Source organism: Aquarana catesbeiana, linkage group LG01 (assembly GCF_042186555.1).
Source record: "Aquarana catesbeiana isolate 2022-GZ linkage group LG01, ASM4218655v1, whole genome shotgun sequence".
Taxonomy (NCBI): Eukaryota; Metazoa; Chordata; class Amphibia; order Anura; family Ranidae; genus Aquarana; species Aquarana catesbeiana.
This window is the reverse complement of record NC_133324.1, coordinates 949,238,823-949,252,940: the sequence shown is the minus strand read 5'-3', so window position 1 is coordinate 949,252,940 and position 14,118 is coordinate 949,238,823. Positions and strand designations below refer to the sequence as shown.

General features: G+C 46.5%; 1 protein-coding gene across 3 annotated transcripts in view; it reads left to right on the top strand.

Annotated features, from left to right (window-relative positions):
- LOC141121656 (von Willebrand factor A domain-containing protein 5A-like) overlaps positions 1-14,118 on the top strand; it is a 132,268-nt gene that overhangs the window by 51,964 nt on the left and 66,186 nt on the right. For all 3 annotated transcript variants that reach the window (XM_073611355.1, XM_073611346.1, XM_073611339.1), the window contains exons 4-6: positions 767-989; positions 13,367-13,536; positions 13,794-13,935. In XM_073611355.1, the coding sequence (XP_073467456.1) occupies positions 767-989; positions 13,367-13,536; positions 13,794-13,935 (535 nt within the window). The remainder of the gene's footprint in view (positions 1-766; positions 990-13,366; positions 13,537-13,793; positions 13,936-14,118) is intronic.

Below are 14,118 nucleotides of genomic sequence, written 5' to 3'. Positions count from 1 at the left end.
CTTCTCCAGATTTCACAGGACCTCAGACTGGGCCGAAGGTTTACCTTCCAACAAGACAATGACCCTAAGCACACAGCTAAAATATTGAAGGAGTGGCTTCACAACAACTCTGTGACTGTTCTTGAATGGCCCAGCCAGAGCCCTGACTTAAACCCAATTGAGCATCTCTGTAGAGACCTAAAAATGGCTGTCCACCAACGTTTTCCAACCTGACAGAACTGGAGAGGATCTGCAAGGAGGAATGGCAGAGGATCCCCAAATCCAGGTGTGAAAAACTTGTTGCATCTTTCCCAAAAAGACTCATGGCTGTATTAGATCAAAAGGGTCCTTCTACTAAATACTGAGCAAAGGGTCTGAATACTTAGGACCATGTGATATTTCAGTTTTTCTTTTTTAATAAATCTGCAAAAATGTCAACAATTCTGTGTTTTTCTGTCAATATGGGGTGCTGTGTGTACATTAATGAGGAAAAAAAATGAACTTAAATGATTTTAGCAAATGGCTGCAATATAACAGAGTGAAAAATTTAAGGGGGTCTGAATACTTTCCGTCCCCACTGTGTGTGTGTGTGTATATATATATATATATATATATATATATATATATATATATATATATATATATATATATATATATATATATATATATATATATATATATATATATATAGAAACTGTGTACATCATATTCACAGAGCTAAATTGCTGTAAAAGTGTTGAAATTACACAAAAGTGACAGGTTTACTGCTATTCCTACTCTTCTCCAGGCTCACAAAACCTATTATGAAGCCATCAGCCGAGGTGAACAAGCGTTCCTTCTGGAGGAAGATGAGAGCTCGGCAGACATCTTTAGCTGCAGTGTCGGGAATCTCCCTCCTGGCCAAGAGGCCGAGGTCACCTTAAATTATGTGCGGGAGTTGCCAGTGGAGGCAGATGGAGCTGTGCGTTTTGTACTCCCGGCCATCCTCAACCCGAGATACACCCCAAAAGGTACAAGTACAAAGCAGTGCAGTTTTTTTTTTTTTTTTTTCAATGTAATGCTTTTATTTGCTTTTCTAAAAGGACCACTAACCCTAAAGTGAACTTGACATGACCTAAAATGTTTCTAAAGCAACAAGTGCAGACACTAAGAACCTTATGTTAGTCATTATTCTAGTTCCTGTGTACCTGTGGAGCCTTTTGCATCATAGACCCTTGTTTTACATGGGACCTTGTCTTCTGTCAATATTGTAACTGAAGCACCAGCCCCAGCCAATTAAATTTCAGATACTTGAGCTTTAAATGCCAGAACTTCTGTGTGCAGTGGGGTAGATTAGCCATAGTTTTTGTTTTTCAAGATATTTTTTTGCTTCGATCAAGACTTCATCTATACACTGCATGAGCTTGTCTCTTTATGCAGCTATCCAGATTGGTGTGTCCTCCACTGATGTGGCTAATGTGACCTTCAGCCACTGGGCTTTGCTTGTGGTGCTTTCCAGGATACTGTCTTAGTTCGCCACAGAGTACTACCTTAGAGCTGTGGCACAACCTTTGGGTAGGACCCTATCTCTGAAGACTAATTATGAGTATGCTATTGGCGGAGTATTGAAAACTACTACAGTATATTTATTAGAACTTTTGGACTCCATTATTGTAGCGTTCACCCCTGAAAGGGCCGCTGATTTGTGTCCCTGGTTCTTTCCCCAGTTATGGCAGTGGCAGCTAGGTACACAGCAACAGGCACTCTGTGGCTCACTAAGCAGTCTAGGGGTTTGTCTGTTGTAGATTTATTGCTGGTTAAACTTGGATAGGGATGAAGGGAGCTGTGGGATACTCCAGTTGCACAATGCAATGATATGAGGACACTCTTTACTATGTCAAAACTCTTTAGCTCAGTCCTTCTAGCAGCATCCAGGAGGTTACCTAGCTCTAGTTATCTAGAGCAGTGGTCTCCAAATGCGGCCCTTTGCATGCTTTTATCCGGCCCTTGAGGCATTATTCCCCCTCACTAGAGATGAGCTTCGAGTTCGAGTCCAACATGAGTTCGACTCGAACATCGGCTGTGACAAGGATCGAACATTATGGGCCGTTCACGGCAAATTCAAGCAACGCGTCACGACCCATAAAGCACTGCGTCATCGCAGTGGTTTGCTGGCTGGTGATTGGCCAAGCATGCACTATGACCTGCATGCTTTGGCCAATCACAGCGCCGTAAGCAAACAGAGCCATAATTGGCCAAAGGCAGGGTGCCTTTGGCCAATTATGGCTCAGGGGAATAAGTACACGCCCCACACTATATAAGGCCACCTGCACGTCGGCAGTGTGTAGTGTGTTCCGGCGTTCAGAGAGAGAGAGAGAGGAAGAGAGTGTAATTTCATTTCATTTAGATAGATTGAGATAGATTGAGCAGACAGTTGATTCAGTTAGCTCCAGTATATTTAGTGTATGTGTATATATATATATTTGTATCCAGTTTAGCTAGATCTTGCTGCAGACCGTTCCTGTTGTTCTCTTCCTAATATACTACAAGCAGGCAAGTTCATTCAGTTAGCTGCAGTATATTCAGTACTGTATCCTGTGCAGCTAGATCTTGCTGCAGACCGTTCCTGTTGTTCTCTTCCTAATATACTATTGGCAGACAGTTCATTCAGTTAGTTGCAGTATATTCAGTACTGTATCCAGTTTAGCTAGATCTCGCAGACCGTTCCTGTTGTTCTGTTCCTAATATACTACAGGCAGGCAAGTTCATTCAGTTAGCTGCAGTATATTCAGTACTGTATCCTGTGCAGCTAGATCTCGCTGCAGACCGTTCCTGTTCTCTTCCTAATATACTATAGGCAGGCAGTTCATTCAGTTAGCTGCAGTATATTCAGTACTGTATCCTGTGCAGCTAGATCTCGCTGCAGACCGTCCTTGTTGTTCTGTTCCTAATATACTACAGGCAGGCAGTTCATTCAGTTAGCTGCAGTATATTCAGTACTGTATCCAGTTTAGCTAGATCTCACTGCAGACCGTTCCTGTTGTTCTCTTCCTAATATACTACAGGCAGGCAGTTCATTCAGTTAGCTGCAGTATATTCAGTACTGTATCCTGTGCAGCTAGAACTCACTGCAGACCATTCCTGTTGTTCTGTTCCTAATATACTACAGGCAGGCAAGTTTATTCAGTTAGCTGCAGTATATTCAGTACTGTATCCTGTGCAGCTAGATGCAGCAGTTGGAGTGCTAGCAATTTAGCCAAGCTAGCATTCAGCCGCTGGGCATGTGGATGGCTGGGACCGAATTTCTTTCACCGGTTTAGCAACTGGGGTAGGTAAATTTGCCTGCTACAATCGGATGTTGGTGTAGCGATAGCAGATTGCCCGTAAGTACTTGGCACACCTAATTCTACACTTTCATTCCTCTCAGTGCAGGTTTCTGAGAGAACTGAAGGTATAGTGGGGTTGGAGTAGGGATGAGCATCGGCTGTTCGCAAGTTCGCCAAACAGCGAACAATTTGGGGTGTTCGCAGCAAATTCGAATGCCGCTGAACACCCTTTAAAAGTCTATGGGAGAAATGAAAAGTGCTAAAAGGCTTATATGCATGGTATTGACATAAAAAAATGTGTTTGGGGACCTGGGTCCTGCCCCAGGGGACATGTATCAATTCATAAAAAGTTTTAAAAACGGCAGTTTTTTCGGGAGCAGTGATTTTAATAATGCTTAAAGTGAAACAGTAAAAGTGTAATATCTCTTTAAATTTCATACCTGGGGGGGTGTCTATAGTATGCCTGTAAAGGTGCGCATGTTTCCCGTGTTTAGAACAGTCTAACAGCAAAATTACATTTCAAAGGAAAAAAAGTCATTTAAAACTATTCGCGGCTATTAATGCATTGCCGGTCCAACAATACACATAGAAGTTCATTGATAAAAACGGCATGGGAATTCCCCACAGGGGAACAGCGAACCAAAATTAAAAAAAAAAAAAATGACGTGGGGGGTCCCCCTAAATTTCATACCAGGCCCCTCAGGTCTGGTATGGATATTAAGGGGAACCCCGGCCAAAATTTAAAAAAAAAAATGACGTGGGGGGTCCCCTAATTCCATACCAGGCCCTTCAGGTCTGGTATGGATATTAAGGGGAACCCCGCGCTAAAATAAAAAAAAAACGGCGTGGGGTCCCCCCAAGAATCCATACCAGACCCTTATCCGAGCACGCAACCTGGCAGGCTGCAGGAAAAGAGGGAGGGATGAGAGAGCGCCCCCCCTCCTGAACCGTACCAGGCCACATGCCCTCAACATTGGGAGGGTGCTTTGGGGTAGCCCCCCCAAAACACCTTGTCCCCATGTTGATGAGGACAGGGGCCTCATCCCCACAACCCTGGCCGGTGGTTGTGGGGGTCTGCGGGGCTTATTGGAATCTGGAAGCCCCCTTTAACAAGGGAACCCCCAGATCCCTGCCCTCCCCCCCTGTGTGAAATGGTAAGGGGGAACCCCTACCATTTCACTAAAAAACTGTCAAAAATGTTAAAAATGACAAGAGACAGTTTTTGACAATTCCTTTATTTAAATGCTTCTTCTTTCTTCTATCTTCCTTCGGTTTCTTCCTCCCATCTTCTTCTTCTTCTGGTTCTTCTGGCTCTTCTGGTGCTTCCTCCGGTGTTCTCGTCCAGAATCTCCTCCGTGCCATCTTCTTCCCTTCTTCTCCTTGGGCCGCTCCGCATCCATGGCATGGAGGGAGGCTCCCACTCTTCTCTTCTTCATCTTCTTCTCTTCTTCATCTTCTTCTCTTCTTCATCTTCTTCTCCGGGCCGCTCCGCATCCATGGTGGCATGGAGGGAGGCTCCCGCTGTGTGACATTTCTCCTATTCTGACGGTTCTTAAAGAGAACACGTAATTACAATTTTTGATCTAATATTTCACAGCAGGGCCCGTTCCTGTGCCCACCAAGAGTAACTGTGAGGGCTTACAGTATTGTGGCAACACCCCCACACCACCACCAAAGGCCCAATTTTTCTGACCCTGTTCAACAGGGGCATGTAATTACAATTCTTGATATAATATTTTACAGCAGGGCCCATTCCAGCACCCACCAAGAGTAACTGTGAGGGCTTACAGTGTTCTGGTACCACCAACACCTAAGTCTCAAATTTCTGCAGAGTATATAGGGCAGGCCCCTACTTTCAAACATCCAACTTACAAACGACTCCTACTTACAAACGGAAGGAGACAACAGGAAGTCAGATGAAATCTACCCCTAGGAAGGGAAATTCTCTCCTGTAAGAGGTGTCTCCTCCACTGATGCTTTATCACCAATCCTTGTTTCCCTAAAAACCACAAATTTTCAAAATCCAATTGTCATTGGGACAGAAAGTGACGTGAAATCTTCTGAATAGGGGCACAGACAACAAAACAAATGTTACAGGGGTGATAACCCTTCCCTATGTTTTCCAAAAAGCTTAAAAATAGATTTTTTTCGGCTGGAGCTACACTTACAAAATGTACCTGTTCCAAATTACAAACAGATTCAACTTAAGAACAAACCTACAGTCCCTGTCTTTCTTGGGACCGCCTGTATACTGGTGTTCAGAGTATATAGGGCCTGGGGGCCCCACGCCTTTTCTTTTTTTAATTTGAGTACAGAGTTCCCCTTAATATCCATACAGGACCCAAAAATCCTGGTAATGGGCTGGGGGGTTACCTATGCTGTTTTTCTCAATAATTTTCATCCATATTGCCGGGACCCGACATTACATTACAGCCGCAAGCAGTTTTAGATGACTTTTATTCCTTTAGAAATGTCATTTTGCTGTCAGACTGTTCTAAACACGGGAAACACGCGCCACTTTAAAGGCATACTATAGACTTGCCGACCGCCTAACGCAGATATACTGCGGCAGAATGGCACGGGCAGGCAAAATCATGTACCTGGTGCCCGAGGCAGTCGGCTTCGTTAGGGGAGAGATCAATGCTGAGGGGGAGGCCACTTATTCGTAGCCACCCCCTCGCGCTCGCTCCCAATGAATGATAATCTTCCTCTGCTGCTGTAATGTAAACAGCGGCAGAGGAAGTGATGTCATCTCTCCTCGAGTCGGTCTTTTCGTTCTGGCGCCGAGGAGAGAAGACATCGATGTGAGTTGCACCAACACTACACTAACAGTAGAACACTCAGGCACACTTTTCACCCCCCCCCCCCCATCACCCCCTGATCACCCCCCTGTACCCCCTGTCACAGTGACAAGAATAGCAGTTTTTTTTTTTTTCTGATTATTGCATTGGTGTCTGTGTGTCAGTTTGTGTTTGTGACAGTTATAAGTGGTAGGGCAGTTAGTAGTAGCCCCCTTTAGGTCTAGGATACCCCCCTAACCCCCCCTAATAAAGTTTTAACCCCTTGATCACCCCCCCCGTCGCCAGTGTCAGTAAGCGATCATTTTTCTGATAGCTGTATTAGTGTCACAGGTGACGCTAGTTAGGGAGGTAAGTATATAGCGTTTTATAGCGTCAGGAACCCCCATATACTACCTAATAAAGGTTTTACCCCCTGATTGCCCCCTAGTTAACCCTTTCACCAGTGATCACCGTATAACTGTTACGGGTGACGCTGGTTAGTTAGTTTGTTTTTTATAGTTTCAGGGCACCCACCATTTATTACCTAATAAAGGTTTAGCCCCCTGATCGCCCGGCGGTGATATAAGTTAAGTTTTAGGTTCAGATAAGGTCTGCATCGCCCCAGGCAGTACGCGCTAACACCCACGCACGCAGCATACACCTCCCTTAGTGGTATAGCATCATTAAAATCACTGCTCCCGAAAAAACAGTCCTTTTTAAAACTTTTTTTTTTGCATTGATATAGGACCAGGACCCCAGGCAGGACCCCGGTCCCCAAACCCTTTTTAGGACAATAACTTGCATATTAGCCTTTAAAATTCACACTTTTGATTTCTCGCGTTCGAGTCCCATAGACTTTAACGGTATTCGAAAGTTAACGCAAACTTTTGGTCCGTTTTCGTGTTCTGGATGCGAACCGAACCGGGGGGTGTTCGGCTCATCCCTACCCTTCACTGTCATCAACAGTGGGGCATAGTTCCTGCCACTGACACCAATGATGAGGCACTATTTCTCCCAATGACACCAATGATGAGGCTCTGTTCCTTCCACTGACACCAATGATGGAACACTATTCCTGACATCAACGTTGGGACACAATTTCTCCCACTGACACTAATGATGGGGCACTATATTTCCCAGTTGTAACAATGGGGAACTATTACTCCCCCCAGCAGCGTAAATAAAGGGGTGGGTCAGGGGTGTTCAAATCCCCCCAGAGCAAAATGCCCAGAGAGTGTCCCTGCTGTTTAGCCTCAGCATCAGCACTGTAGAAGCAATCAGAGTTTCGGAATGCAGCAGCCAGCCCCCTTCTATTTTGCCCCATCCCCTCAGTTTAATAAGGGGTCCCCCTAAAAAGTATGAAATTACTGCGAGGTCTCAGATGCCGGTGTCTTGCCGAGAAAGTTCCCCCGGTGGATAAGGACCCCCCTGTACTGCGCAGGCGCTGCGCTTTGTGCAGTACGAACAACTACGGAGCCGCCGAAAATAGCCGAAGCTGAAAACCTTGAGTCAGCTGTACACGACGCCTGCGCCCTGAGTCCAAGTTCAAGCCCCACCATCCAAGTGGACATAGACGTAGAATAAAAAAGTGCAGAGCGAAGCAAGGCCGTGCCCAAAGCGTGGCGAGCGAAGCGAGCCTGCGAGGCGCCCTGTTACAGGCGCTGTGTACAGCTGACTTACAGCTATTCAGCTTGACAGTGTATGGTTGAGGGAACTCCTAGATTCCTCCTCGAGTTATCATATGACACAGCCGAAGGGAGGCTGGAGATGCAGAAGTTTTCCATAAGGAAAGGCGGGTGGGTTTTCTTTTGGAGAAGGGGGGAGTTTCTTGTAGAGAAGTTTACAGGGGGTGGTTAATGGCAGGGATTTGCTTCTGGGAGGGAATTTGATTGGAGGAAGGGAGATTTTCTTCATAATTGGGAATACTTGCTGGGGGAAAGGGTGTTGATTGAGGGAGATATTTTTGCTTTGGGGTCTCAGTTTAGAGACAGGGGGGGTTAATTTTTGGGGGGATATTTGAGGGAGGGAGATATTTCACAGTGGGAGTCTTTGCTTGGGGAGGGAGGGTTCTTAGAAGGGAGAGGGGGATTTTTTTTCCTTTTAAAAGCGATGTTTTTAAAAAAAATATATACTTACCTAGGTGGATGGAGCATCAATCCAATGTTGCATCTGCCCCCAGCTGCTTCTAAGACCAACAACAGAGCGATCAAAGACCGCTTATCACTCAGCCTTCAGTGAGCAAAGAGTGGTGACTGTCAGTCCCTGGCTCTGCCCTCCCCCCCTCCCCAAAGCTTACTGGAATGCCAGGCTGTGGAGGGGGCAGGAGCGGCTGGCTCAGGGTCTCTGCGGCTCACTGAGAGGCTGAGCGAACTGCTGCTCCAGGCATCTGGGGGAAACCTGACTTTAAATTTAGGATCTTTCCACAGCCTGGACCTGCTGAGCTATGTCAGCTGACAGCGGGCTATAGCTGGCTGTCCGCTAAAAATGGGAACGAACTGCGCTCCTCGCTTCAGAGCGCGTGCACCGGTGACATCACCGGCTGCTTTCCATGTGAATATCTCCTAAACACCACAAGTTTAGGAGATATTCACTATACCTATAGATAAGTGTTATTATAGGCTTACTTGTAGGTACAAGTTCAAAAGCTGGGTTTATACTACAGTTTAAGACTGAATAAAAGCCAACCATATTGACCAGGTGCACCATCCTGTGGTAGGCAGCGCTCAATAATTCTCCTAAAACATTTCATAAAATTTCTTAGGACACAGTTTTTAAAGGTTTAAATAAATCACTGAATTTACTGCCCACCACAATATGTGAGTGATGGGCTGAAAAGAGCCGCGGCTGTCTGCTGCTGTAAACATGTATCTGCACATCCAGTGGTGACCTGCAGGTAGGAATACATTTTTGCCCTTGGATAAAATCTCTCTGCATCCAGGGTCAGAAATGTGTCCCGGACAGCAGGTAACCACTGTGACCCACGATTTGTTAGTGTGTCACTCAGGTTCAATCGATGTGGGGAGTAATGTAGATGATACCGAATGTGCAGCAGGAGTGCCGGTGAGGGATGGAGCTCATCACAGATCCTGTAGTCACTGAAGGGAAGAGAGAAAAAAAATCCTTGGTGCCGTACATCCATGGAGTCCTATGGTAATGTAGTAGTGATGGGAGAGACCTCAGCCCGGGTTCCCGCCAGGCCATACCCCAATGTGTTTTGCTTTGTCCCCCGGAGCTTAAACATGGGGACCACTGGATGTGCAGATAACAGCAGTGGCTCTTTTCAGCCCATCACTCAGGTGATAAGGCTGAGCAGCTGACAAAAACATCTGGGATCCTGGCTGTAGGTATTCATGGTACTGTATATTTGTCATTCTATGGCCATTTAGAATATGAATGAGATCTAAAGCCTGGTTCACACGGTAAGTTTTTTATAGTTTAACCCAGCGGGCTGAACAAAAAAAACTAGGGAGCTTAGGAGGAGCTCGCTGTACTAATGAGTACCAGTGGTGTCACTAGGGTTGGTGTCACCTGGTATGGTAAAACATGGTGTCACCTGGTGCGGTAAAACATTGTGTCAAACCCCACCAACCCCCCCAGCACTGAGAAGGCTAGGTCTTTGGCACGGCTCTCCCCCCCTTAACCTGCCACAATGGATGGAGCTGGAATGGGATCGGGGTGGTGGATGGAGTTGGGATGTGATCGAGGTGATGGATGAAGCCGAGATGGGATTAAGGGGAATGGATGGAGCCGGGATGGGATTAAGGGGAATGGATGGAGCCGGGATGGGATTGGGGTGGTAGATAGAATTGGGATGGGATTGGAGTGATGAATGGAACTGGGATAAGATTGGGGTGGTGGATGGAGCTGGGATGGGATCAGGGGGATGGATGGAGCCGGGATGGGATCAGGGTGGTTGATGGAGTTGGGATGGGATTGGGGTGATGAATGGAACTGGGATAAGATTGGGGTGGTGGATGGAGCTGGGATGGGATCAGGGGGATGGATGGAGCCAGGATGGGATCAGGGGGATGGATGGAGCCGGGATGGGATCAGGGTGGTCGATGCTGTTGGGATGGGATTGGGGTGGTGGATGGAGTCGAGGTGGGATCGGGGGGATAGATGGAGCCAGGATGGGATTGGGGTGGTGGATGGGGCCAAGATGGGATTGGGGGGATGGATGGAGCCGGGATGGGATTGGGGTGGTGGATGGAGCTGGGATGGGATCGGAGTGGTGGATGGAGCCGGGGTGGGATTGGGTAGATGGATGGAGCCAGGATGGGATTGGGGTGGCGGATGGAGCCGGGGTGGGATTAGGGAGATGGATAGAGCCAGGATGGGATTGGGGTGGCGGATGGAGCCGAGATGGGATCAATCGGGGGGGTGGATGGAACTGGAATGGGATCTTTGATTTGAGGGGGGGTGGGGGTTAGAGGATATGTGCTAAGGAGTGCTATGGGAGTGGAGAGGGATAGTGCTGGGGGTGTCAAACTTCAAATCTGCCCCCCTCCTTCTAGCATAAGTCCTCTCTAACCCAAAACAAAGCACCTTTCTACCATATATCCTCTAAGCTCCACCCCCCTCCCTAAAATGTACTCCTGGCAGCATAATTGTTACCTACCCAGTCCCAGGCCCCGAAGAACTCCCCCCCATCACAATGTCCCACAAGACTCCTGTTATTACAGACCTCAGCCCCGATTCCTGGAAAGATGCTGGAGCACGCTGTCCCTCCTCCTCCTCGTCTCATCCTCCTGGTCTGTGTACTTGTCATGTCAGAGCCGAGGAGGAGGCAGCTATAGTCCGGTGTGCAGTGAGTGCAGCCGACAGGGAGAGGAATGCGATTGTGGCGTGTGGGACCGTGAGGATCAGACCTCGGGCACCCGGCCTGTCTGTCTCTCTGTGTCTTGGTCCCTCCCCGCACATTGCCTAAAGAAATCTCGGAAGGGAAGGAGGAAGAGGAGGGAGCCACTGTGCTCCTCTCAATGCTGCGCCGGTGTCAGTCTGGGCTTGGTGTCACCCGGGTGCGGGCCGCATCCCCATAGCAACTCCACTGATGAGTGCACTACCGCACCACAAATGCATGCATTGTGTTCTATTCAGTGGAATGGGGATAATTTTTTCTGCACTGTATTGCAAAGCCTCATGGCCCCACACTGCTCCCACTCTACAGCCCTGATGCCCCCTAATGCCAATAATGGGGCATTGTTTACTCACATTGATGCCATGACTTTTTCTTCCCCCACTGGCAAAGGTTCAACCCCCCCAAAGTTTGAAGGACAGTAAACCGGCCCTTTGCTTATAAATTTTGGAGACCCCTGCTCTAGAGGAAATGTCTTGAAACAAACAAGCACTGACACCAATACTCAAAGTATTAAGAACTGACAGTTACTAGGATCCAGCACTTAGCTCTGTATTGGGGGGCCCCCGCTGTTATTTTTCAGAATTTTTTTATTGCTGGCATTCTTCTGTATACATTTTGGCTGTCAGTGGGGAAGCTCGCCGACAGCTGATGAGTCATCGGTTGTTAAGGACGCGGCGGCCGGCTTCCCAGCCCGCTCCTTAACAACCAGCTATTCTTCACACAGAATTCGAAATCGGTTGATCGTTTTTTGACTGGTCCTATTTAGAATCGTTGCAAAAATGTGAAATTCAGTAGAAAACGATTAGAGGAAACTAAATTAAACAAATTTCACTGAAATTCGTTACTATTTTATTCGGAGTTTGGGATAGATCCAAATCTTCGAATAACCAAAAATGTGGCTTAGTTTATATTCGGAATCAAACTGATTTCACATGTCTATGCCTGCCTGTCACAGTACCTGTTGCATTTTTGTAAAAAAAATCGCAATAAGTGTATATTGATTGGTTTGCGCAAAATTTATTTTTATTATTATTTTTTTTTTATTAGTAATGGTGGTAATCTGCAATTTTTATCATGACTGCGACATTATGGCGGACACATCGGACACCTTTGACACTATTTTGGGACCATTGTCATTTATACAGCGATCAATGCTATAAAAATGCACTGATTTCTGTGTAAATGACACTGGCAGGGAAGGGGTTAAACACTAAGGGGCGATGAAGGGGTTAACTGTGTCCCAGGGAGAGATTCTAACAGTGGGGCGGATGGGCTTTAACACACATGACAGCGATAACTGCTCTCGATGACAGGGAGCAGTGATCTCTGTCATGACACCAGGCCGAACGGGGAAATGCTTTGTTTACATCCAGTCTGCGGGACCCACGGTCACGGAGAACGAGGCGCGTGCGCACAGTGCCGATTCCTAAAGAGGACGTACTTGTATGCCCTTTTGCCCACCCGTGCCATTCTGCCGATGTATATCGTTGTGCAACGCTTGGGAAGCGGTTAATGTACAAAACAGAGCCTCTTGGGCATACCCAGGCTTAGCACACAACAAAACTAGAACTAAAATTTAAAGAAAACAATATAAACAAGACTAAGACATCCTAAAACAACAAAATTTGTACGCTCTGACCCCCACCACCCATACCTACTGGATTACAGTATTTACTCAAAACAACCCTCAGTGCCAAGCTCAGTGATGAGAAGCACACTCTCCTAGAACCTAGGTACCCAGGCAATCAACTACTTGGTGGGGCATATACACAAGGTTCTACTAACCGAGGAGAGATGAATTGCATAGCGTGATGCTCACTAGTCATCTAGAGAGTCTGTGTTTGTGGATGGAGATTCCACCCAGATATTCCACATTTTGTGCAACTTCCTAGCACAACCTCTATAGATAAGTGGCCTTGTATAATGGTAGGGCTGTGTTAACTAATCGTTTTCAAAAATTAATGGATGGTACAACAGGGAATTTCCACCGAAGCACAATGGGCTTGCGTGCATAGTAAAGTAGTAGTCCCAGAAGGGTTCTTGCCACACGGCGGTGAGCAAGTGGATTTGCAAGACCCAACAGACACACTTCCACCAGTGGAACTTGAATGGTGGTAACTGTTAAAATAAATGTGGTGACCTCAGTCCAGAAAGTTTTTATCTGTGGACAGGTCCAGAAAATTTGGATGAAATCTTCTGAGGGTGCCGCACGCCGCCAACAGGAATCTGGAGTAGCTGGGTAGATTTTGTGTAACCGTACGGGCGTAAAATACACTCTATGTAGAATCTTGACTTGAATCAGTTTGTCCCTTGAGGAGACCAGTTGTGAGAAGGAGCCCTCCCACACGCCCTGGTCCTTTCTTGATTCTGGAAATCGGTTTTTCCCTACAGAGGCTGATCTGCACTTTGAACAGTGAAATATTTCCTTTTTTTATCTCTTCTAGATCACGATGTCAGCATAACAGCCACACGTCCTCAGGTGCCGATTGGTGAGATCCCGTACACGCTGAGTCTCAACGCTCACTTCCAGTCCACGTACGGCATCGCCAAGATCGAGTCCAAATGTAATATCACCCCCCTGGAGTACACGGATAGTGACAAGACCAGCGCCAAGGTGAGCGGGACACAAAATAGTATGAAGGCTCATTTCTTTTGTGGAGATCTATATAGGAGATCTACAACATTCCACTACACAATGACGGGATTAAAATTTGTCAAGTCTTGTATGTCAAGAAAGAAAATGACAAAATACGTTTTCTTTTTGAAAAAGAGCTCCTTTGTTATAATTTTGCAGTCCTCTCATGTGTTCATGTCACCCCTCAATAAACTGAAGATGGATTACTTACAATTATGTAATTTCACCTTTTGTAGGTGTCACTGGCGGAGGGTCACAAGTTTGATCGAGATGTAGAATTATTGGCTTATTATATGGATGTGAACAAACCCAGCGTCACTGTGGAGGCGGGGCTTGGAGCTACAGATGCCGCTCAGGAATCCGGACCGACGCCATCAGGTGACAAAATAAACTGACATGACATCTAGCGATCTGCGTCCCAGTATAATGACTTGTTACAGTAAAAGCGCTCCTTTCTGCCAATGTCCACATTACAACAACTGCTACATATGAACGTAAATGACACTGCTCCAGGTAAACCGAATATGAATTTGAAATGGAAACATCATGCAATAAATAAAC